At 44.5% G+C, this 24,981-nt stretch overlaps 1 protein-coding gene across 2 annotated transcripts; it reads left to right on the top strand.

The window, feature by feature from the left end:
- Positions 1 to 448: 448 nt before the first annotated feature.
- On the top strand, positions 449 to 24,981 carry Prkx (protein kinase cAMP-dependent X-linked catalytic subunit). 2 transcript variants are annotated; one of them, XM_051141290.1, is made up of 8 exons: positions 450 to 852; positions 8,918 to 9,086; positions 15,121 to 15,384; positions 19,453 to 19,572; positions 21,241 to 21,336; positions 23,599 to 23,656; positions 24,254 to 24,331; positions 24,814 to 24,981. In XM_051141290.1, exons 1-8 carry the CDS (start codon positions 684 to 686, stop codon positions 24,937 to 24,939), a joined length of 1,080 nt encoding a protein of 359 aa, XP_050997247.1. In that variant the 5' UTR covers positions 450 to 683; the 3' UTR covers positions 24,940 to 24,981. The 2 variants fall into 2 exon arrangements, with proteins under 2 accessions (XP_050997248.1, XP_050997247.1); XM_051141291.1 differs by lacking the exon at positions 21,241 to 21,336 and having other exon boundaries at positions 449 to 852.

Genomic DNA, 24,981 nt, shown 5'->3' with positions numbered 1-24,981 from the left:
GGGCTTGGGACTAGCAGGTGCCATGGGGCCACTGTGAGACTGGGCTTTCAGGATGGTGGCGCTTGAGGACTGCAAGGCGCCCAGAATTTAATCCTGGGCAACAAAGGAGAAGCCATGCCCTACCCAAACTCCTCCCCTGTGTGTCTCCACCTCTCTACTGCTCTGGCTCTGCCCGCAACATCCACAGGATGGCAGCCGGAAGTTCCTGTACCTCTTTCTTACCGAGGCCAAGGGGCTGAACATGGGGGGAGGGCGATGAAATCCCGGTATCCCCTTGGCAGTCCCCTAGATCGCTTTTACTTTGGTGCAGGGACTTCCCGTGGGCCCAGCGGGTGAGTGACAGACAAGGCGGGGCCACAACTGGGCTCCTCCCTAGTCCGGATAGGCGAGGGGCGGAGCACGACAAGCGCACCTCCTCCATCGCGTCGTTTTGACACCCCCGCACCCGAGCTGGCGTAGACCAGTCCCCGCCCAGCCCGCTTCCGCCGGGAATGAAGAGCGTTGGGGTTGGTTTTGGTCCCGCGGACCCCACGCGCGTCCGCGGAACCCCCTGGCCGCTTCCGAGAGCCCCTCCCGCTGCTCTGAGCTCGGCTGCGCGCGCTTCCATTGTCCTTAAGTGTGCCCTCTGCTAATGCCGAGGAGGCTGCAGTTGCGCCGTTGTAGCACGGTGCTTCCCCCGCCCCATGGAGCCACCCACTGGGGCCGCAGCAACCAAAAAGGATCCTGTGGCTAGAGATGATGACCCTGGGAAAGCCAAGGTCTCAGCACCCGCCGCGGACCCCCGGTCCAGGACGTCGTCCCCTCAGAAAGAGGGGCCCGCGCTACAAGACTGGGACACCGTGGCTACCGTGGGTAAGAACTTGGGCGAGGGGATGCGGTCCCGCGCCAAGGGTTCCCTGCGACCCTCAGGCTTTTATCTCCTACACACTCATTACTAGGCCTCCGGAAACGGGGCAGCCCCACGTCACAGAGCTTTCAGGAGGGTGACTTCACCTTGGGGACTCGGTGGCTCCCTGCTGGGATGCCAGTCACCCTGGGGACACCACGCCCGGCTTCCCTAGCGCTTGCGCACCCGCTTGAGCCCTTGATTTCTCAGGTTTGAATCCGCCTTCCCCTGCCTAGGCTCGAAGGGACACCTGACCCCCGAGGTACCCCTTCGGGGACAGGTACGCTGTTGTTTTCCCAGCATCCCCTGTACGCCCAAGTCTCTGTTTTTCTTTAGTGGGCTCCGAACTTGGTGCCCCTGTGACCCGGCAGGTTGCTGGGGAACCCGGTGGATTTTCAAATGGCCTGGGGTGCTGCAAGGGGCCTAGGATCATGGGCAGCAGTTTCTCAAGTCTGATCCCCGGGAGTCCCTAGCTTCTCCGCGACCTCCGTAGCTAGGACAGTTGCGGCAGGTGTGTTGATTTTTAGGAAAGTGTTCCAAGAGGATGGAAGAGGGACAGAGAGAGGAACTGGCGTTCTCCGCTCAGCTAGGGACAGAGATTCTAGAGACTTCTTCGTACTCCTGGGTGTTGGAAGTGAGGAAGGCAAGTCGGGGTTCAGGGCCAGGACTGAGGGAGGATTAACATTTTCTCAGCAGGCCTGGTAAAATGGCTCGGTGGGTAAAGGGACTTGCGACCGAAGTTCAATCTGAGTTCCCACTCCAGGCTTTGGATTGACTTTTGAGAGAAACACCACAGATTGCCACCACAGATTGGCTATGAGGTGGTGGGAACCCAGCCCCCACCCTTGTTTTTTCAGATATTGACTGATGTGAAAGTCACTGTGAAAGCTAAGCCAGCCTGAGACTCCAGGCAATCCTCCTGTGTGCTTTCCCACTGCTGGGACCACAGGGACACACTGGTGTTCAGCACCTCAACTGGTCCTTCCCTCCCTCCCTCCCTCTCTCCCTTCCTTCCTTCCTCATTTCCTTCTTTTTCTTTTCCTTTTTTTTTTTAAACAAGAATTTTATATAGCTCTGGCTGTCCTGGAACTCACTATGTAAACCAGCTAGCCTCTGACTCCCAAGTGTTAGGATTAAATGCCTGTGCCACCACACTTGGCTCTTTCACTAATTTTTTTTTGGTTTTGTTTTGGTTTTGATTTTTCGTGACAGGGTTTCTCTGTGTAGCCTTGGCTGTCCTGGATCCTGGATTTGCTTTGTAGACCGGGCTGGCAAGATTCTCCTGCCTCTGCCTCTGGATTGCTGGGATTACAGGCGTGTGGCTCTTTTGCTAGTTTTAAATTTTACTTATTTTCCATGCAAACGGAGGGTGAGGGGGGCAGTACAAGCCTGTGCGTCAGAGATCAACTTTCAGAAGTCTGTTATTTTGCTTTACACTACATGGGTCCGGAGTATTGAACTCAAGTCCGTGGAGTTGACAGCAAGCCTGTTCACCTACTGAGCCTTCTTACTGGACAACTGTGTCCCCAGCATGGACCCATCGGGATCTTGGGAGCCTCCCTGGGCCGTGTCATGTCCTGAGTCCTTCATCTCCTCACCTTTCCTTCCTGTGACCCTTTCCCCTCCAAACCTTATAGAAGCACTTGAGTGTACATATTAGCCACCCTTCTCCCCCATTCATCCTTTCATTTTTTTTAATACACACAGAACTGAGCTGTAAACACTCTCCTCACTAAGCCCTCATATAAATTTAGACCATGCCTCTGACAAATAGGCAATTTGGGGGTTGTTTGAGACGGGCTTTCCATGTGTAGCCCCTAGCTGTCCTTGTACTTTCTGTGCAGACCAGACTGGCCTGTAACTGCAGGTGCCTACCACCCGAATCCACATGGAGCACCTCCCCAGCCACACGCATTCACACACTCTGCATTCCCGGTCAGTCCCCAGCACACACTCAACTCTGCGCTCTCCAGGAAATAAGTATTGGTGCTATTGCCCCTGACCTGAAACTTCTTTCTCCATTCACTAGGAGACTCTAGTAAAGAACATTCCAGGCTAGGCATGTAACTCAGTGGCTACAGTGCTTATAGCTTGTGATTTTCTGTGTACATGCATGTGACTCAATTGGTAGAGTATTTATAGTTCAGTGGGTAGAGTGCTTGTAGCTCAGTGGGTAGAGTGCTTGTAGCTCAGTTGGTATAGTGGGTACATTCAGTGGGTAGAGTATTTATAGCTCATGGGTAGAGTGCTTGCAGCACAGTGGATCTCAGATCTAAATTTGTGAACAGGCCCCCTCTGCCTGGCAGGTCTTCTCCTACCCTGGACTCAGCTGTGATCTCTTAAGTCCCGTGCCTCAGTTTACCATTCATTGCCTCCATGGCCTGATGCCTTATAGAAAGCTGGTGCTAAATCGTTGGTCCTGCAAGGACAGGAGCTCTAATGTCTGGATAAGAGCCTCCTCCTTAGAGAGAGGGTCACGTGAGTACCTATTGGAAGCTCTTGGCAGATCACCACAGTGTAGTGCCTTATACACTAGAGAGTAATTGCTGAGGGTCCTGAAGGAGAAGGGGAATTGGAGCTCTGAGAGACACTGACACCGACACCATCTGGTAGTCTATAGTGACACTAATCTGAAATTAGAACCACTTAGGAGATACTGCAGTCATGATCCTTGCTGGGGGAGGTGCCTGTGCATGGGTGGAGACCCAGAGTGCTTAAAAGGTGAAAAAAAAACAATCACCAACCAATCAATACTGCAAGTCACCAGCATTCATACCTGCTGATGTAATGAGAGCAGCTGCATCATGCTCCTGCCTCTATGACATCATCCCTTCTACAAGCCCCACTCTCACCATCACACAGCCTGGTCTGCACTAATGGAATAGGGTGTGAGAACTGCATAACATTCATGAATATGCAAATATACATTTACCCACATTGTACAGTGACAGCCTCTGCCTTTCTAGAGAAGTCCCATTGTACACAGGAGAGACTGTATTCACCCATGGTGCACCAGGCTGTTCTCTTTGCAGAGTTCCTAAAGGTAGAGCATAGTGCCCCTCACTACATCTCATCTCTCTGAGTGCCACCTCCTAATTCCTTGTGGTTTATGAGATGGGGCAAACCATGCATTCACCCTGATGGAAAGTGAAGGATTGTGGGTTGGATATGGCCATAGGATGTCTAGCGCACCTAGGAGCTAGAAGAGGTGGAGAGGGTCCTCCTTGAGGCCTGCAGGGGATGTGGAGTGGGTGGAAGGCTGATGTACCTACACCTCACATTCCCACTCCTGGAAGGAGGACAACAGGTGAGCCTACCCACTCTGTGCCATCTTGGATCTCTCCCATTCTGTGACATCCTGACTTGAACCTACTTGGGCCATCTTGAACCCCACCCACCCTGCGCCTCTTAAATCCCACATAACCTGTGCCATTTTGCCTTGAACCTATGTGTGCCATCTGGAATAGCACCCAACCTGTGCCATCTTGAACGCCACCCATCCTGCACCATCTTAAGTAAACCTATGTGCACCATCTAGAATCCCACCCAAGGCAGCTATCTTGAATAAATCATTGCCTTGATTTATTCTTTCAGGTTTCTTTTCTTGACTGTTTGCTCCTGAATGCTCTCCTAGGGTATAAAGTGTTTGTCCCATCCTTCTCAGCTCTTGGCTGTGTGTCCTATCCTTCTCCTCAACTCCTGGCTGTGTATCTGTCCATCTCCCTCTCAGCCCCTCATATCCTCATCCTGCATCACCAAGGGTGATAGACTCCTCTCCCTCTCTGAGAGGCACTTGTTCAGAGTCATTGTGATGGTGGTCCTGGAGTGACTTTCAGGATGATTTTCCTCCAGGAGTGAGGCCGGATTGGGGCCATCACCCAAAAGAAAAGCAGGAAGTCACAGCATCAGTCATGCAGACCACTGCTTCTTGTTTCAATCCTCCCTAAAGCCTGGATGCCCTAGACTGAGTCTAACCATACACTAAGGGTCGCACCTTTGTTATCTTGAGGACTCATGCATCCTTAGGCTTCCTCTGCATTCACTCACATTTTCATTTGATTTTACTTTTGAAGCACTGCACATTGAATACAGAGCCTCAATCACACTAAGAAAATCCCCTTCTTCATCCTCCTAAGTCTCCTCCTTCCTCCTGTTTCTTTTGGGAGTCATCTCCTGTAGTTCAGGCTTTCGGGGAACTCACCATGGACTCCAGACTGCCCTCAAACCACTGTTAGTCCTTCTGCCTTTACTTGAGAAGTACTAGGATTAAAGCCTACCTCACCACACTGAGTTGATGCAAAACCAGGCATTGAGTCTGGCTCCATTCATACTATACTCAATAGCTTACTTTTAGTTTTATTTCCTATCTGAAATAACTGCCATGCCATCACACTTCCTTTATTTTAAAAAAGATTTCTCCCTGAGGTTGAGGGTGTAACTTTGTTGATACAGTGCTTGGAATTCTGTGGGTAGAGTGCTGTGGCTTAGTAAATTGGCTCTTCCTATGGGAGGCCATCTGTGCTAATGACACACTGGCATACCTGATACATGGCTCCTTCAGGAATATTCTGGTTTGTGCTTCCAGTCCACTCTTCTGTTTAGAGTTTTCTTTGTGAGGCTGGGGATGGAATGTGGGGAGATGTTGTTATTCTTACTTTTGGGGAAGTGGAACCCAGGGCCTTGTGCATGGTAGGCAAGCACTCTACCGCCCGGCCCAAGAGAAAACTTTATTAGTAATAGTATCATTACCATTATTAGTATTGCTCTTGTTGTTGTGTGAGCTGCTGGGAATGTACCCAAAAGGGAATCATTTGTGCCAGGCATGAGCACTGAGTTGTAACCCCAGCCCATGCCTCCTGACCCTAAATCACATGCTGTATTGACCTCAGACAGAAAAAAAAAACCACCATTTTCCAATATGATAGAGAGAAAGAAAGAACCTGCATCTCTCTGTACCACCTATTGGGATTGTTCCTGCTTGCGCCCCATTGGCTCTTGAAAACCAGTCCTGGCACTTCTATGTTACATCTTTCTCAGCTATCCCAGGAACCTTGTTACCCATGTAAATTGTTATATTTCCCCCTTACCATGTCGGACATGCAGAAAATTACTTCAGGAAGGTTCCAGGTATCCATGGATGGGGCACTTGACTATCATTTGTAGAGCATGTGTGGGCAGCACCTTCCTCCTCTGAAGTCGTCATTTGTTTTTGTTTTAATTGGCAAGACCACTCATCCATGTAGCGTGGAAGGCAACCTCAGAGTCTATGAGGACTATAAAATTATTTACAGTTAATTTGGGTGGTGGTGTTTGTTACCTTGCTGACCTGTGACCTAGGAGTAACTTTCCAGGTCAAAGGACTGTGCTGAAATGACTGGTGTGAATGGCTAAGGCTTAAGTATCACAAATGGACTGATTTTCCATCACAGGGATGCTGGAACATTCTGGGATGGGCAGATATAACATGCATTTGAGTGATTGTGGGTGTGTTTGGGGATGGAGGTGGGGTAAGGACAGGCAACTTATGTTTGGGCCCAATGACAACACAGGTCATTCTACAGACTTTGAAAATTGGTGTGAAATGTGTATTAGGTAGCTTTCCATTACTGCGACAAAACCCCTCACATTATAGAATTATAAAGAAGAATGATTTGTGTTGGTTTCTGGTGTCAGAGGCATCTGTCCATGACTCTGTTGCTTTGGACCTATGGTGATGCAGAGCATCATGGGAACTTCTGGTAGATCAGAGCTGCTCACTACACATTAGCCAGGAAGCATAGGAAGAAAATAGAAGACTGAGGTCCCAGTGTCCCCTTCAATGACAGCCCCAGTGAGCTAAGTTTCTCCCACTAGGCAATAAATAGCACCTTGCCCTGGGAGTTTCTGGTACTTTCTGGTTGGCTTTGTTCTGACAGGTTCTGGCAGTTGGTGCTCTGCTGCACTGTGCTTTTCCACGGTGTTATGTTTCTTTCTCATCCTGCGCTTTGGCTCTACCGCTCTGCTGCTAAGTGTAATCAACACCACCAGCTGCCTCTGCACCCATAAGCCGCAGGCACAAGTGTGAAGAAAACAGGTCGGTAGCCATCTGATGCAGAAGCCATCCTGTGGACTGCGCATCGCCGCAGTACAGCTGTCACAGGCTCTGCCCATGGGGTGTACTTTGGGCACAAAGGTGGCATGTGGTCCGCCAATCAGAAGCACTTGCTTTCTCATTTTTCTGTGACAAAATGCCTGATAATAGGAATTTAAAGGAAGAGGGATTTATTTTTTTATTAATTTATTCATATTACATCTCAATTGTTATCCCATCCCTTGTATCCTCCCATTCCTCCCTCCCTCCCGCTTCCCCCCTACTCCCCTCCCCTATGTCTGTGACTGAAGGGGACCTCCTCCTCTGGTATACGCTCATAGGGTATTGAATCTGGAAGAGGGATTTATTTTTGGCTTAGACTGCTGCAGGTCCACCATGGAGGCAGGAGGATGCTGCAGATGACACATAATATCCAGTTAGGAGCAAAGAGAGTGAACACACAGGGCTCAGCTCACTTTATTCCTTTTTATTTAGTCCAGGAGCCCAGCAAGGGGGTGGTGACGCCCACATTCATGGTAAGATTTCCTTCCTCCATGAAGCGCACACTCAGGGGTAGCCTGGAGCAGACTTGAGGTTAGTCTAAGCATTTTCAGCTTATTGAAATGTCTATAAACATCCTCACCCATACTTTCTACCCATCTGATCCACTCTTGCCAGTCCTGACTTCCACTCTGGGCCACTTGTGACTCTCTGTGCCTATTCCAGTCCTGTATGTTCTGTGGCAGGTGTCTCCTGATTGATTGACATCACCTTTTCTAAATAACAAAGCCACCAAGACCAATTTCTTCCTTGTGAGCTAAGATAGCAGAAGTCCAAAAAAAAAAAATATATAGTTGAGGCTGGGTGTGACAGAACCTGCCTGTCACCCGTTTTACACAACTTTAGTACTGAACCCAGTTTTTGTGGTCCGTGGGCTGCTCAGCCTGCTGTCTAGTTGTGGATGTGTCCTTCTTGATCCTGTGCCTGGCTCTAGCTCGTTGTGGGAAACATCCTGCATGTTTGTAATGGTGGGAGAAGAATGAAATGTTATGACGTTTGTTTTTTCTGAGTACATAGCTTTCCTACACCATAAGGGAGAATGCTGCACGTTGAATTGTCATAAAGCAGAAAGCAACTGTGTTTAAACCCTGGGATGGAGGAGGGTAGGTGGATAATGGATGGGGGATGGATGGGGTGGGCAGGTGAATGAGTGTATAGATTGAAATGGAAAAGAAAGAGGAAGAGAAGGAGGAAGAAGAGATGGATGTAGAGCTGGAAGAGAAGAGGAACAAAGGGGCATAGGGAAAGATGAAGATGGAGGAAGAATTAGGAGGGAGATAAGGGAGGAGGAGAACGTGAGGAGATGAAAGAGCAGAGGCTGCTGAGCTAAGTGCAGGAAGAAAGGGCAAGAGGAGCAGAGATTCAAGAAGAGAAGAAGCAGGAAGTCCAGGAGGAGCTAAAGAAAGAGGAGGAGACAGGAGGCAAATAGAGATGGAAAAGGAAGAGGTGGCAAATAGAGAAAGCTAGGATTAAAAGGACCCTACTAGAAGTTACCGAGTCCAGTATCTGGGCTCTTCCCATGCCTGTGTTTTAATCATGGCTGATTTTGAAATCCTACCTCCAATACACATAGCAGGCAATTTACTTTTTAAAGTTTTAGTCATTATTATCACTATGTGTGTGTGTGGTTGTATGCAGTAGCATGCTTGTGGACAGCACAGGAAACTTTGCTGAGTGGGATGTCCATCCATCCGTTCCCCAAGGCAAGCTCTTTGCCTTCAGAGCCATCTTCCTGGCCCCTTGGTTGACAGTTGTGTGTGTAAACAAATCCACAAAGTCCTCAGTGCTCAACTAGATTTCTTTCCCTGTGTTCAGCTTTAAGGCCCCAGGTTGGCACAGTGTCCATTCCTCAGGTATGTTTCCTTTTCCTCCTCCCTGACTGGCTGCATTGTCTTCATCAGGCACTGGAACCTTTGGCCGAGTGAACCTGGTGAAGGAGAAGACAGGCAGACGGTACTATGCCTTGAAGATTATGAGCATCCCAGATGTCATCCGCCTGAAACAGGAACAGCATGTGCAGAATGAGAAGGCAGTCCTGAAGGAAATCAACCATCCCTTCCTCATTAAGCTGTAAGTTCCTGACTCCTTCCTCCTCACCTTCCCAACTTCCTTAGGTTATTCTCTCAAGAACTCATTGTGGGGGAGGTGCTGGGGCTATAGCTCAGTGGGTAGACTGCTTGTAGCTCAGCTAGTACAATGTTTGTAGCTCAGTGGGTAGAATGCTTGTGGTTCAGTGGGTAGAATGCTTGGAATTTGACTAATACAGTAGGGAGAGTGCTTTAGCTCAGTTGATTGAGTGCTTATAGCTCAGTGGGTAGAGAGCTTATCACTCCAGTGGATAGAGTGCTTGCAGCTCAGCTAACACAGTGCTTGTAGCTCAGTGGGAAGAGTGGTTGCAGTTCACCTAATAGAGAGCTTGCAGCTCACTTGGTAGAGTGCTTGTAGCTCAGTGGGTCAAGTACTTGTAGCTCAGCGGGAAGAGTGCTTTCAGCTTAGTTGGTAGAGTACTTGCGGATCAGTGGGTAGAGAGATTGCAGTCAGTGGGTAGAGACCTGTAGCTTAGTGGTTGAGGTAGGAGATGCTACCAAATTTTGTCTTGGTTTCATTTTTTAATTATTTATTTTTATATGTACATTGGTGTTTTCACTGCATACATGTCTGTGTGAGGGTGTCAGATCCCCTGGAACAGGAGTAATAGACAATTGTGAGCTGCCATGTGGGTGCTGGGAATTGAACGCGGGTCCTCTAGAAGAACAGCCAGTGCTCTTGACTGCTGAGGCATCTCTCCAGCCCCCTTCTTGATTTAGTTTTGTGTGTGACTATGCACATGAGCACAGTACCTATAGAGGTCAGAAGAGGGGGCTATATTTCCCTTGAAACTGTAGTACCAGGTGGTTGTACATGGCCCAAATAGGTGCTGGGATTCAAACGCACATTCTCAAGAGCAGCAGGTGCTCTTAACCTCTGATCTATCCCTCCAGCCTCAACTCGTGAGGGGTTTTTTTTGTATTAACCATAACATTTTAAACTAACAAGTAGTGAACATGACACTTTACGATACTGTTTACTACACACTGAAATAAACAACTGTTGTAAATTGAGAAACCCAAAACATTTATAGTAAGATGTGCTTACACATAAATGTGACCAAATTTATTTTAAGCTCCTGATAGGTCCTAAATACATGTAGTTACCATGTAAAAACAAGATCATGAGTTGATCAAAAAAAAAAAAGACAAAAAAATCATTGTCACTAAAACTAGAAAAGAAACAATGAAATGGAAACAAAAAAGACAGTTACTAAAGTATAAGGAGCCTAAGAAAGCAGCTTTAAAAATCGGACACTAATCTTGCCACTGTCTAGAGCTGCATTGTTATTGTCCAAACTGCCATTTATAAAATGACATTCTAAAAATCTGTGCTTAGAATTTCAAAACATCCCAATTCAGAAGCTGGCTCTCCCCAAGCCCACACTTCAAATGCAGGAAAAGCACCGATGTTAAGAAAACCTTCCAGGCTGGAGAGATGGCTCGGTGGTTAAGAGCACTGACTGCTCTTCCAGAGGTCATGAGTTCAATTCCCAGCAACCACATGGTGGCTCATAACCATCAAAAATGTGATATGATGCCCTCTTCTGGCCTGCAAGTGTACATGCAGGCAGAGCACTGTATATACAATAATAAATAAGTCTTTAAAAAAAAAAAAAGAAAAGAAAACCTTCCACAGATATGGTATAATTTTTACGAAAACAAACTTACTGCTTCCAGAACCTTTTGATTAAGATCATAGTCTGCATTAACAACCCACTACTTTTCAATGTCATGTTAGAGATGAATAAATTCCTAGAGTCCACAACTAAAAGACCATCAATCCTGATTTTATTATGACACCATATTTTTGTCATTAGTACTGCACAAAATTTTATACAAAGAAATATATACAAAAATGTTCAAGTATTAAATTTCAATTCAAGGCTTCTGTTTCAAAAGCTACATTTAACATACCTCAGAAAGAACACAAATTAGTAATTTCAAATAATTTTTCAACTACTTTTGGTATATATATATTTTCAGTAGGCACTAAAATCCATGTAGCTGCATTGTGGGAGCTTGTTCCTGCCCTTATAAAAGCAGGTCCATCACTCCAAGTTGTGAGTTTGGCTACTACCCAGTCATGCTCAAGTGCTCTAGGTAATTTTACAAAATGTGATATACTGAAAACCAGAGACTAATTTAGGTCTCAACTCATTATGTAGCAACAAAACATTTACAGTTAGTTGTGCAAGAACAAGATTCCATTTCCAAAACCAAATAACAAAATAAAACATCTTACACGTAAGGTAACTTACATTTTTGGACTGCTGGAAAATACTTAATTATGAACATTTTAAAAATAAAAGACATGGACAGGACATTCTCCACAGTTGAGTGGAGAGTGGGGTCTGACTTTCACAAGAATTCTGATGCCTCATATTTGACCCTGTCCCCTGGATGGGGAGACCTGGTGGCACTCAGAGGAAGGACAGCAGGCTACCAAGAAGAGACTTGATACCCTATGAGCATATACAGGGGAAATAATCCCCCTCAGGCACAGTCATAGGGGAGGGGAGTAAGGGGAAAAGGGGAGGGAGGGAGGAATGGGAGGATACAAGGGATGGGATAACCATTGAGATGTAATATGAATAAATTAATTTAAAAATTTGAAAATTTAAAAATAAAAATAAAAGACAGCAGAAGCCCTGATATTACATCTGTTTCCTTATTTCTTATACTACCTTTTAAAATAAAGCAGGAAATGTGGCCAGAGCTGGTCCTGTATCTTCTGCCCCAACAGCTGTATCCACTTTAGCACAAAGAATAACAAGAATGCTAAATATGTATATCCTTTATCCAACTCGTGAGTTTTTATAACAACTCCTTTTTGTGTGACGTGATCAGGACCCATGTTGCTAACATTAGTCTCTTCAATGTTGATGCCTCTGTAAAAGTCTAAGACCTGGGTGTTTTGTTACGGCCTGTAATCAAAGTGACAGAGTAAGCTAATTATATATTCATGATTTTCATATAAACCCCAACTGGTGGTTTTTTCAATATTAAATCCATGTTTTTGCATTTTAGAAATACATATATCTATATAAAATATGTATATGCATATATAATGTATGAAGGTTCATGTGTGCACATGCATGTGGAGGTCAGAGAACATCTGCTCTGTTCCTTAGTTTACATTAAGTGTTTGAGACAAGGTCTGGCCTAGGTCTCAGAAAGTACCATTGTCTCTCTGCCCAGCAAGCCCCAGGGAGGGTAAATTACCCAGCATGATGTCATTGAAACACCACTGCACAATACCCATGGTATTCTAGAATATTCTATGCTGTCAGAACATGATATAGGTATGATACAGTCAAAAATCATTAGAATAGTATAGAAATTAGAATCTCAGGGGCTAGAGAAAGGGTCCAATGTTTAAGAGCATGTGTTCCTCTTGCAGAAGACCTGGGTTTAGTTCCCAGCACTCACCTCTCTGTACACAGTCATCTATAATTCTAGTTCCAAGAGATCTGATGCTCTCTGCTGGTCTCAGCACACTCACACGCGTGCGCACACACACACACACACACACACACACACTAAAATAAAAGTAATTTTCTTTTAATTTGAAACATGGGGACCTTAAATTTCACACAGAATTAAATATTAGCCAAAAATGGGTTGCTCTCAGCCACAGGACCAACTGAGGCTCATCCCACTGTGAATGTTTGTTTTCCGTTCACCTCTCCCAGTCCCATTAGCTCAGGTCTACACCAGAGACCTCCCTCTACTCCAGTTTCCCCATTTAAAGACCCATCTCCACACAGATCTGTCCCAAGGCCCTAGGTGTGCAAACTTTTACCACAGGAATTGTGGAAGAATGAATTCTGAGGGCTTAAACTAAGTCAGGCTAGACAATTGCACCCACTACTGTCTCACCACACATTCTTTATAAGAATCTTTTCTTTCATTGCTTTCTTTCTTTCTTTGGCATTAACAGGATTCAACAGGTGGGTTAAGAACTAGGTCAAAGTTGACTTAGTGCTGTAGAGACTTGCCGTTGACCTGCATGCTGTACTCACAGCATGATAGAGCACACTGTGTATCTGCCCAGCTGTGAGAACACAACTTAATGGGTTGCCGAACGTCATATGTTGATATGCATGTTACTAAAGATCCTTAGAGTCTTATAATTTATCATTTAACTGAACTCTTGTGAGATCATCCATCCCAACTAGTGCATGGTGTCTATGAACATGGAATAGTATATTTTTCTTGAAGAGATGTAGGATGCCCAGCATAGTGGGAATGGCTTCAAACAGCTGATAGGAATCTCTGTGTATATTGCTACCAGGGATCTGAGTTTATTTGCAAATGGCTTTACCAAGAGTCAATATTAGGTTCAGCCCACTATGGGTGGCACCATTCCCAGAGCAGGGGGAAAATGTTCAGTGAGCTTCAACTGTCAAGTGACACAACCCAGAATCCTCTGGGAAGGTTCTTACTGAGGGATTTCCTACATCAGACCAGCCTGCAGGCATATCTGTTAGAGCGTTCTAATTGATTGACATAGGACTCCGCCCACCTCTGCGGGACAAGGATGTGCTGTCAAGTTGACACAGAAAGTTTGTGCTCTGGATGGATATCATGATTTCTCACCTTGTGCACTCATTCCTTTATGTCAGAGGGATATGCATACAGAGATCTAGCCAGGAATGAAATCTGGGGTGGGATGTGTCTTTGGAGAGGTTTGTGCTATGCACTCTTGAAAGGTCCATTGTCTCTAGGTGTCATACTGCAGGTACTGCAAGGAGCCTCCCATCGTAGGGTCTGGTAGTCTATAGAGTGCTCTGCGGACATTGCTGTGTGCCCCTGTAAAGCAGTGATGTTTGTGGATGAAAACCTTGTGGTAGTTGGGTGGGAGTTACTTGCGGGATAGATGACTGACAGGCAGACAGATAATATATAATGCATGTAGATGATAGTAGATAGGTGTAAATAGATTATATATAATAGATAAAGACAGATGTTGGATGATAGATGTTAGAAAAGTGATGGGTGGTTGGATGGATAGGTTAAATAACTAGATAATAGATGATTGATGGATAGATGGTAATGCATACATACATAGTCTTGGTTAAGGTCATGGTGTTGGTGAAGGTACCGCTTAGGGAAATACCTTTTAACACATAATCTCCTGGCGAATTCCTTCCTTGGGTTGTCCTCACAGTTTTAGCATTCTGTAATGTCCTAACGTCAACCTACATCCACAGTCCATCTAAGCACAACCTTACCATCTGGGTGACCTGATATTGGACATTTTATCAAACATCTTCATTACTTGCTGGTCAGCTTTGACTCTGTTGCTGTGAGAAAACAATGACCCAAAGGGACTGAGGGTAGGGAAGGGTTAACTTGGCTTTCACTTCCCTGTCACAGGCCATCTGGGAGAGAACTCAGAGTAGGAACCAGAAGCAGAAAGCTTTCATCCAGTCCAATAAGCCCAGTCCACAGTGGGAGGGGTTCTCCCATGTCAATTAGCAAAGAGGGTACTCTCCACAGGCACTCACAGGCCAATCTGATGTGGGAAATGCCTCACTGAGACCGTACCTAGTTGACTTCAGGCTGAATTAAAGTTGGCAGCACATCTTCCCCCTGCTAAGGAATGGTGCCACCCACAGTGGACATGATCTTCATATGGTAATTAAGTAATTAGCTGAATGATGACCCTCCCTACAGAAGTGCCCATGGGCCAGTCTGATATGGGAAATTCTTTGCTGCATTTCTTCCCAAGTGACTCTGTGTTGTAGAAGTGATGATTAAATAAATATAACCAGGACACATGCAGATGTTTGCATCTGTTTGTGTATTTACCTTGATATCTGTATTTGTATTTTCATATTTGTATATAAGCATCTGTCAGGGTCTGTGTATGTCAGTATATTAATGGGAACATCTACCTCTATATATCTGGAGTCTGTGCACACATCTTGTCATCAGTGTCTGTCAATCACCAACATCCATATCTGAGCACCCAGCTCAACACCCATCATATACTCTTTTATGTCTCACAGGTTCTGGACTGGCCATGACAACCGCTTTCTATACATGCTGATGGAGTTTGTGCCTGGCGGTGAGCTGTTCACCTACCTGCGGAACCGTGGCCGCTTCTCCTCCATCGCTGGAATCTTCTATGCCACAGAGATTGTGTGTGCCATTGAGTATCTGCATTCCAAGGAAATTGTCTACAGAGACCTGAAGCCTGAAAACATCCTTCTAGATCGGGAAGGACATATCAAACTCACCGACTTTGGCTTTGCCAAGAAGCTGGTGGATAGGTGAGGGGAAGCAGTCATGGAGTCATCAGAGGTTAATTGAAAATTGAAGGTTTGATTTAGATGAGTGGACAGACATGGCAGAAGATGCCTGGTGGGCTCTTGTGTAATATACCCCTCCCTCCATATGTTTAAATGGGTCTCCCATTCCTTTTCCCGTTGATGTCATAAAACACTCCTAAAAAAGCAACTTAAGAACAAACAGATTTATGTTAGAGTTCCCAGTTCCACTGTGGAATCACATGCCAACAGGAACATGTGTAAAGGGCAGTGGCTCACATTGTAGTTACATATAGGAAGAGCAACCAGGAAGTAGGGCAGGATTTTCACACTTTCAACCCTGACCCTGGTGACCTACTTCTTCCAATAAGGCTCTGCCTTCCTTAAAGCTTGTGCAGAGTCTTTCCAAACAGCACCACCTGCTGGACACCAACTATTAAAATACCTGAGCCTGTGGGGGACGGTCTACCCCTAGTATACAACCATGGAACTGGGGGGCCCCTTCAGGCTGTGAGCAGAGGAGAAAAGTATTCTGTCATCAAGATGGTTGAATTTTGTTCTAGAAAATTCAAATACTGTCTGTGTGAATGACTTCATATAGGCAAATATATGTATGTATTTAGATGTACAAGTATATATATATATATATATATATTTTTTTTTTTACACACACAACCATATATCCAGGGATAGCAGTAGATGTATTTATTTTATGTCTGTGGTGTGTGTGTACATGTGTGTGGTGTATGTGTGTGTGTGTGAGAGAGAGGGGGGGGACAGGGGGAAGGAGGGACTGAGACCCACAGAGGCCATAAAAGAGTATTGGATACCCTAGAACTACAGTTACAAGTAAGCAACTGTCATATTGGTGCTGGGTACTGAACCCAGGTTCTCTGCAAGAGTAGCCAGAGGTCTGAAGGCTGAAAGGCTGAGCCACCTCTCCAGTCTCCATCTTAGTGTTTTCTTTTCTATTTATAGAACTCTGTCCTTAGGGTCCCTTGCCCATGGCTCCTTTTCCCACTCATAGGTATGGGAGCTCCTTGCAGATAAGAAGAAGGTAGTGTCATGTTCCTGTTAACCCATAGCCAGGCGGTGGGGAGAGAGAAGGCTCGGTATTGAGGGACTTGGGTACTTTCCAGCCTCAGTAGGGTGTCTGTGCTTGGGACAGGTTCTCCATGACCCCAGTACTGCTGGAGTGTGCAAAGTACCATTGATCAGGCAGACAGTCGTTGGGTCCGTTTGTAAAAATGAATATGCAGAGAGGTTCAAGGTTGTAGAAACAAGTCATAACCAGAAAGTTCCACAGCCTGAGACATGCAAGCCTCCAACCTGAGGTAGACACAGGAAGACTCAGCTTTCGGTATCGTAATTGGAGCTATCTCTGCTACAGTTACCTGTGGCCTCACCAGGTATGATGCTCTATCTGCCCTGATCTTGTTCTAACCGAGTCAGGCTACAAAGATCGAAATCTAAGTTAATGGGCTTAGACCACACGGAGTGTTGGAAGCCTAAGACTGACTGATTCTAGTTGATTCCATTGGGGTGGGACAAGAGGCAGAGGGTATATGTGTATCCCAAGCTATCCTGACACTCACTAGGCAGCCAAGGATGACCTTGAACTCCTGATGCTCTAACCTGGATCTCTGGAGTGCTAGGATGACAGGTGAGCATTTCCACATTTTGTTTATGCTCGGGGTGGAACCTGGCCTCTCTGTCTGCAAGGTAAGCACTCTATACCCACAGAAGTGTCTGAGTTGAACTATATGCTATCCCTTGCCCCACGGTTGCATCAGTTCTTTACAGATTCTGAACTTGAATCCCCTGCTGTGCATTTAACTTGCAGAACTTTTCTCTTCATCTCTTCCCTGCACTATCTGGTTTGCTGCTACCCAAAAGCCTTTAAATTTTGTGCCCTTCCTTCTGTCAATTTCTTCCTGAGCCACTAGAGCCCTTATTAGAAAGTCCTCATGCTGTGACTTGAAATATCTTCCTGATAGCTCACTCTGTAGGTTTCAGGGTTGGAGCAAAATGGGTGGAACCAAGCAAGGAGTAAATTCAAGGGCACATACGGGCTTAAGGATATCTTAATAAAATCAGTTACTCCTTTATCTTCCTCCTTCCATTCCTATTCCTATTCTTACTCTTTTGCTTTTTACTTGCAGACATCTTGCCATGTAGCCCAGGCTACCCCATGCCTCATGATCCTTTTGCCTCAGCTTTGCCATCAGTTGGATGGCCAGTGGGAGCCCCAGGCCCAGCATAGAACCTTTCCTTTTGAAAAAAAAATCACTTTATTATTTTATGTGTGTGAGTGTTGGTGGCATGTATATCTGCATAACACATGCATTCCTGGTGCCCCAGAGGGCTGAAGAGGTTAGCAGGTCCTCCTGAAACTGGAGTTATGGGTGGTTGTGTCATCACCATGTGGATGAGAGGAATCGAATTCAGGTTCCCACAAGATCAAGTGTTCTTATTCACTGAGTCATCTCTTGAGCCTCCCTTTAAAAAAAATCCATATCTTTATTTTGGATGGGGGAATAAACAGTTCAGAGGACAACTTGCAGGCATCAGTGCCCTGCTGCCTCCACGTGGGTCCCAGGAATTGAACTCAGGGCATCAGGCTTAATACAAGTGCCTTGATCTGCTGAGTGTCTCCACTTCAAGCACACCAGACCAGCACTCTATCAACTTTACCATGGTCCTTGTTTTCATCATATGTAAACATGAATCATGGAGCAGTCACTTCCTACTCTCCTGTTTTGCCCCTCACAACCCCCTGTGTGTCTCTCTGTGTCTTCCTAGCTTATGCACGTCACACTCGCAGCATCATTACAATATTTTATTTTTTCTTTTTTATGTCCAACTTAAGATAGTGGCCTCTGTGTGTATCTATGTGGTGCCATCTGTTAGACTTACCATCCTTTTCATGGCTGAATAATATTTCTATACCAACTGAACCACATTCCTAGCCCTGTCAGTGTTAAAAATAATAATGCTTATTGATTTCTCCACTTCTCACTCTCTCCTTTACTAGTATTCTTTCTACTACTTTCAGTTTGTTTACATTTTAATTTTTTTAAATTGTGTGTGTGTGTGTGAATGCATGTACAGTACTAGCAGAGGCCGAAAAATTATTATGCGAACATTAACTAAATTATATGCAAGTTAATACTTGTAAGAAATTCAGCAAAGAACATGTTATTTACAGGGTCAGTTTACATTAGCAAAATAGATGGAACAGCTGGGTGTGGTGGTCCGTGCTTGTAATTTAAAAGGTGGGCACGTTGGAGGCTAGCCAGGGCTAAAAACAAGGCAAAGAGCTTAGAATTAGGTAGTGTTCATGCTGTTGTTGTTATATGTATGCCGAATATTTGGACACGTATCTGTCATGGCCCATTGTGAGACGTGCTGGACAACCTTTTGTAGTCTGTTCTCTCCGACCTCCCCCCTCCCCTCCGAAACAGGATTTCTCTCTCTAGCTCTGTCTGTCCTAGATAGAACTCACTCTATAGATTACTCTGGTCTCCAACTAAGAGATCCATATAACCTCTGCCTCCTGAGTGCTGGCATTAAAGATATGTGCCCCCACTGCCTGACCCCTTCTTTCTGTTCTGTGGATCAATCTTAGGCTTGTGTGACACTTTACCAGCTGAGCCATATTGAACACCCAAAGCTTGCATTTCTTTAGTTTTATGGAACAGGTTTGTGAACCTAGGCCCACAGGCCAATCCTTCATTGAGACCCTTCTTAGGGGATTCTGGGTTGTGCCAGTTGACAGTTAAAGCTCACAGCACAGCTTCCTTGTGCCTAGGGAATAGGTCTGCCCACAGTTGAATATGACATGTATCTCTAATACTTTCACATTATGAAATACTATACTGTCATATCAGTTGATGCACAGAAAGTTTGATTTAGGAGCATTTTTGGTTTCTTTCACTTAGAAATGTTAAATATATGTGACCATACATTAATTTTTTTTCCACAGTGGCCACACTTGTAATGTGGTCTTCATCACTGTATGTTACGGCACCTTACAAGTTTCACATGTTCATGCTTCTGTCACCCCCACAGGACATGGACCCTCTGTGGGACACCAGAATACCTTGCTCCGGAAGTCATCCAGAGCAAAGGCCATGGAAGGGCTGTGGACTGGTGGGCACTGGGCATTCTTATATTCGAGATGCTGTCTGGGTGAGTGATCTTCTTGACATATGTGGTTCCATGCACATGGTGTCTCCTTCACACTTCATACAGAACCTTGGCATCTCCTTTCTCCTTAGTCTGCAAACACTTGGCATGTGGATGCACTCACATACCCCACTGTCAGGATTTGGAGGGTGACTGGGTATTTAGTTTGCTCAAACAAGACTTTAAATTTTTATAGACATTTATGGTTCCTTATGTGTAACATCCATCTTATTCATGGGATGACCCACTGATGCTGAGCAGTACCCAAGGTGAACAAATGACAATAACCAAAAACAGCTTAGTAAGTAGTAATGGAAAAGCAGATGAGGAAGACAAAATTGTGTTATGTTTTTTCGGCCTAATTTCTCTTTCTTGGCAAGGAAATGCACAAGACAAAGTAATGGGCTCTGTGTCTGTCTCCCAGTTGACAGGTTCCTGAGGGTTACTGGTACCTCTAGAATCTGGCATATCTGAGAAAATTGTGAAAACATTGAAAGCAAGATTCCATAGATTTAGGTGTGGCTGGGGGAATTGGAGGCCAATACCATGGCAATGTTCACCTGTATATACCTAAAGAGTCACTGGCTTCTCTGGGGAGGTGACAATTTTCCTGGACCTATGCACTTTTCTCTGGTGCCTAGATAAAAGAAAGTTCATCTTCTGTGGATCAAACCAGGTAGAAAAAAATCCTTGAAGGAGAATTTTACTAAAATAGTGTGAGATCTGTCAAGAGGGAACATCTACCTACCCACCCATGAATCCATCCATCTACCCACTCACCCACCCATCCATCTATTCATCCATCCATTCATCTATCCATCCATCCATCCATCCATACATCCATTTGTTCCCCACCCACCCATCCATCCATCTACTCTTCAAGTTCCTGGAGGTGCCAGGTGTGCTTAGCTTTTGTGGCCCTATCAATCCCACTCCCATCTCACATGGCTTCTCCTGTGGGTCTGAATCTCCTTTTTTTGTCTGTCATGAGGTCACTGCCATTGCATTTAGGGTCATCCTCACCCAGCGAGGGCTCATGTCAAGATCTGCCACTCATTCTCTAGGCAGAGGCCCTATATGCAAATAATGTCCCAGGCATGTGTTCTAGAAAATTTGTACATATTGTGTGTGTATGAATAATCCATGAAGTATATTTTCTTTAAAATTCACATATATAAAATCACATTTATTTATATAAACACAATTATAATATATAACACAATTGATAAGACATACACACATATACATATATGTATGTATGTATGAGAAAATGCTTTAGAATCAACAGAAAGTGAGTTTTTCACATTGAAGTGATTCTGAAGAAGAGCCTGCAGTCCCAGTGTCTTTTTGAAGAGCACATATCCAGTAACCTATCTTCCTCCCACTAAGCCCTGCCTCTTGAAGATTTATAACTGTCACTTCTACTCCTGCTGGGGAGGAAGCCATCAACTGAAGTTCTTTGGGGAGCATCAGGACCCTCTATGCCCTCCCTGTCTTCCTGTGGCTGTACTATCTCCCAAGACCATCTGTTTCCCATCTGTTGCCAGTTAGAGAGCAGTGGGTCCATTTGACATGAATTTTTTTGCCTCTATTAAGCAAAAATAATAATTGTCACAAAACAGACAATGTATTTAACACTCTACTGAAAATACATACTTCTCTCTGTGACAGGTTTCCCCCATTTTTCGATGACAACCCATTTGGGATTTACCAGAAAATTCTTGCATGCAAAATAGAATTCCCCAGACACTTGGATTTCACCTCTAAGTAAGTGCACTCCTGGTTTCCTGCCCTGTCCCCATGCTGTTTTCAAAGCTTTGTGAAATCACAACACAAGCACATACTCCTGGCCAACTCTCTTATTCATTAAAAATATGTTGGCCATTTTTTACTACCAGGGAGGGAAAGCATTTAAGTCATTCTCATTTTACTGAAATTTAATATTCAAAAGGCCTGTTACATATCTCATTGCTTTTGAGATAGATAGTGTTGAAATTAATGAAGCTTTGGAGCCGATTGTGTAAGTGATCACTTCATCCATCCATTTATTTCATTTATAGTTATTAATTCACTGTGACATCGTCTCACTTTGTAGCCTTAGCTGGCCTGAATCTTGCTATGTAGACAGGCTACCCTTGAACTCATAGCTATGTGCCCCGATTACTGAGATAAAAGGTGCATACTACCACACCCGACTATTTATTAACTTTTTAAATTGTTTACATTTTTTTAACTTTGAACTACTAAGAGGGACTTAGTTGGAGAAGTTAAGTTCTTGGAGATAGGACCTTGAAGGAGACACTGGGACTCTAGGTTCCTCTTCATGATCATTTCCATGCCTAAATCTAGTATATTTATCAAGTTTTGAGACAATTCTATACACACTTATGGTGAATTTTGATAACATTGGAATCTCTGTGGCTCCCCAACTGTTAATTTTTCTTCATTTTTCCCTTTCTTTCCTCTTTTCACTGAAATGGCACTTATAAAGAATTCTTACATGCAAGATGGTTAAAGGTCAATACATTGCTGTTCATACTGATCATGTATTTCATGAAGATTATGGCATAAACACTGCCCACTGAGTTATAAGCTCTCAACCAATTTGGTTTCAAGCACTCTTCCTACTTAGTTACAAGCACCCTTTTCACTGAGCTATTGTCCCTAATGGATATTATCATAATTGCTATGGATTGCAGGGTATTTGAGCGGTGCACACACACACACACACACACACACACACACACACACACACACACACAGCATTCAGTATCCACCCTGTCTTAACTTCAAGTCTTTTTTTTAGTTATTTTTCTTTTCTTTTTAATTAATTAATTTATTTCCATTTTTATTAAACATTTTTATTTTTTACATATATATTTATATTAAAAACATTTTTATTTTTTACATGTATATTTATATTATTACACATATATACAATAAACTGCCTGTAGCAAGAAGAACCATGACACAATCAGGAATTACATAAATGTTACATTCTTAGTGTTTTGGCTATTTGTATTTGACAGCCTTGAAGAAGACAGCTTTCCTATCTTGGTGCATCTAAAATTCTGAATGTAAATCAATCTTTATCACCTCTTGTCATTATCAACTTAAAACATCTATTTAGACCTAAAAATATCTTAACCCTTAAACAACTAAGCTTCATTGTGAAACTAAGCGACCTGGTCTTCAACCCCATCAGAGATTTAAGAAGGAATAAACTTGGTTACCTGAGTGTGCTGGGAGTGCAGGTTAGCAGCTTCCCAAATGAGAAGATGGAGACGATGATAGAGACAGTTTGCTACTTGAATAGTCACCCAAAACTCTCTATAACGTTGGAGCAGCTTTACTGCACCTCAGTATCCTTTGCATTCTTCTGTCATTTATCCATGATAAAGACACTAGAGAGTAACAGATGTTTGGGACCTCATTCAACAAGTGTGTGCAACCTACAAACTCAGTTTTCCCATACAGATCTGTGTAAAGGAACACAGGTGTAGCCTGTAAAGCAGCCTCATCAGTTACAGAGGAGGAAACGATACTGGGATAGATACATACTAAAGTATTGCAGTTGAAATTCATTGGATGGAGTTTGTAGCTCAGTGGGTAGAATGCTTGCAGCTTAGTGGCCAGAGTGATTTATAGCTCTTCTGGTAGTGATTTTGTAACTTGTTGCATAGCATGCTTGTAGCTCAGTCAGCAATGTGCTTGTAGCTCAATGGGTAGAGTGCTGGTGGCCCAGTGGCACTAGCATGCCCCAAGGCCTAGGCTCCATCCTTCATGGTGTAACTGGAATGCCAGTCGGCAATCCTGGCTTGTAGGAGGCAGAGGCTAGAGGTCAAGGGTTGAAGGTCATTGTTAGCTGTTGGAGCCCAGAGTGCAAGCTGCCTACCTGCCCTGATCCCCACATATCCCAAGAAATCCTTTTCCCACGATGGATAAGCTGTGTGGGGTGTGAGGGGGGTTGGCACCCACATTGATTCTGGCATTTTCTGGATCCACGTGGAATCTGCTCTGTTCATGCAGGGACCTCATCAAGAAGCTGCTGGTTGTGGACAGGACCCGGCGCCTAGGCAGCATGAAGGTGAGTCATGCTAGAATGTTCCACTACCATGCACACTGACGGTGATGTCTTCCACTCAGAGGATCCTGGACCATGCTCTCTCTATATATTTTTTGGTTTAGTTATTTCCATTAATTCCATGTATATACTATGTGGGTAAAAATAATGTACCCACATAATACAAGGGCTCCAGGTGCCCTGGAGCTGCAGTTACAAGAGGTTGTCTGCCACCATATGGGTACTGTGGAACCAAACCTGGATCCTCTGAAAGAGCAGCCATCTCTCTCACCCCTGTTTTGCTGTTTTCATGTAGCCTAGACTGGAATCAAAGTCACTATGTAGCTAAGGATAACTTTTAGATTTTTCATTTATTTTTGGGACCGGCTCTCACTATATAGATCTGGCTGTCCTGGAAATCTGTTATGTAGACCAAGCTGGCCTCAAACTTATAAACATCCACTTCCCTACATCTCTAGAGTGCTATAATTAAAGACATGCAACATCCTTGGCCACTTATATTTTTTTAACTGCTTTATTAGAGGGAGATTTTTACACATGCTACACACACACAGTGTCTTTTCAAATGGTTTTTACTGAGCATGTATGTTTCTTCTCAAGAATGGGGCAGAAGACATCAAGCGTCACCGGTGGTTCCGAGGTGTGGACTGGGAGTCAGTGCCACAGAGGAAACTGAAGGTGGGAATATTATATACCTGTGAACTAAATGGACAGCTTCATATCTGGTCCTAAACACCCAGGGAGCTCCCGCTGCTATGTCTCAGTCTTGCAAATTAATTTACTGGAGATTTGTTTTTATTTATTTAGTGCTTTATGTACATGCACTGTGTTTGTGCTTATGTACACAATGTGTCTGCCATACTGGAGTGCTTTCAGCCACTCAAAAAAATTTACATTCCAAGTGATAGGCACTACACATTCCGACTCGGCTGCCCGGTGTCACCTCATTCCCTATGAACCATGAAAACATTATTGTCAATTAATGGAAGTGTCCAACTCACATGTCTTTCTTTTTTTTTTTAATTTATGTACATTGGTGTGAGGTTGTCAGATCTTGGAGTTACAGTTGTGAACTGCCATCACTTGCCTTTCTAATGGAGTTTCACATGTTTGTTTGTGTGTGTGTGTCTGTGTGTGTGTGTGTTTTGCGTGACCCTCAGCCACCCATTGTGCCCAAGTTATCGGGTGACGGTGACACTTCCAACTTTGAGACTTATCCAGAGAGTGAATGGGACAATGCCCCTTCTGTATCTGACAAAGACCTGGAAACATTCAAAAATTTCTGAGGACAAGGACCCACGCCTACAAGGTGAGCCATTTATTTTTCT

Source organism: Acomys russatus, chromosome X (genome assembly GCF_903995435.1).
Source record: "Acomys russatus chromosome X, mAcoRus1.1, whole genome shotgun sequence".
Classification (NCBI taxonomy): Eukaryota; Metazoa; Chordata; class Mammalia; order Rodentia; family Muridae; genus Acomys; species Acomys russatus.
The sequence above is the reverse complement of the archived record's forward strand: the minus strand, read 5'-3'. Positions and strand labels throughout refer to the sequence as shown.

What these genes read in the sequence shown, in the direction of transcription:
- Prkx (XM_051141290.1), top strand. Translation starts at nt 684, where the DNA reads ATGGAGCCACCCACTGGGGCCGCAGCAACCAAAAAGGATCCTGTGGCT. An exon ending in CATCCCTTCCTCATTAAGCT is followed by an intron (nt 9,087 to 15,120) that starts GTAAGTTCCTGA and finishes TATGTCTCACAG; the next exon opens with GTTCTGGACTGGCCATGACA. An exon ending in TGCCACAGAGGAAACTGAAG is followed by an intron (nt 24,332 to 24,813) that starts GTGGGAATATTA and finishes CGTGACCCTCAG; the next exon opens with CCACCCATTGTGCCCAAGTT.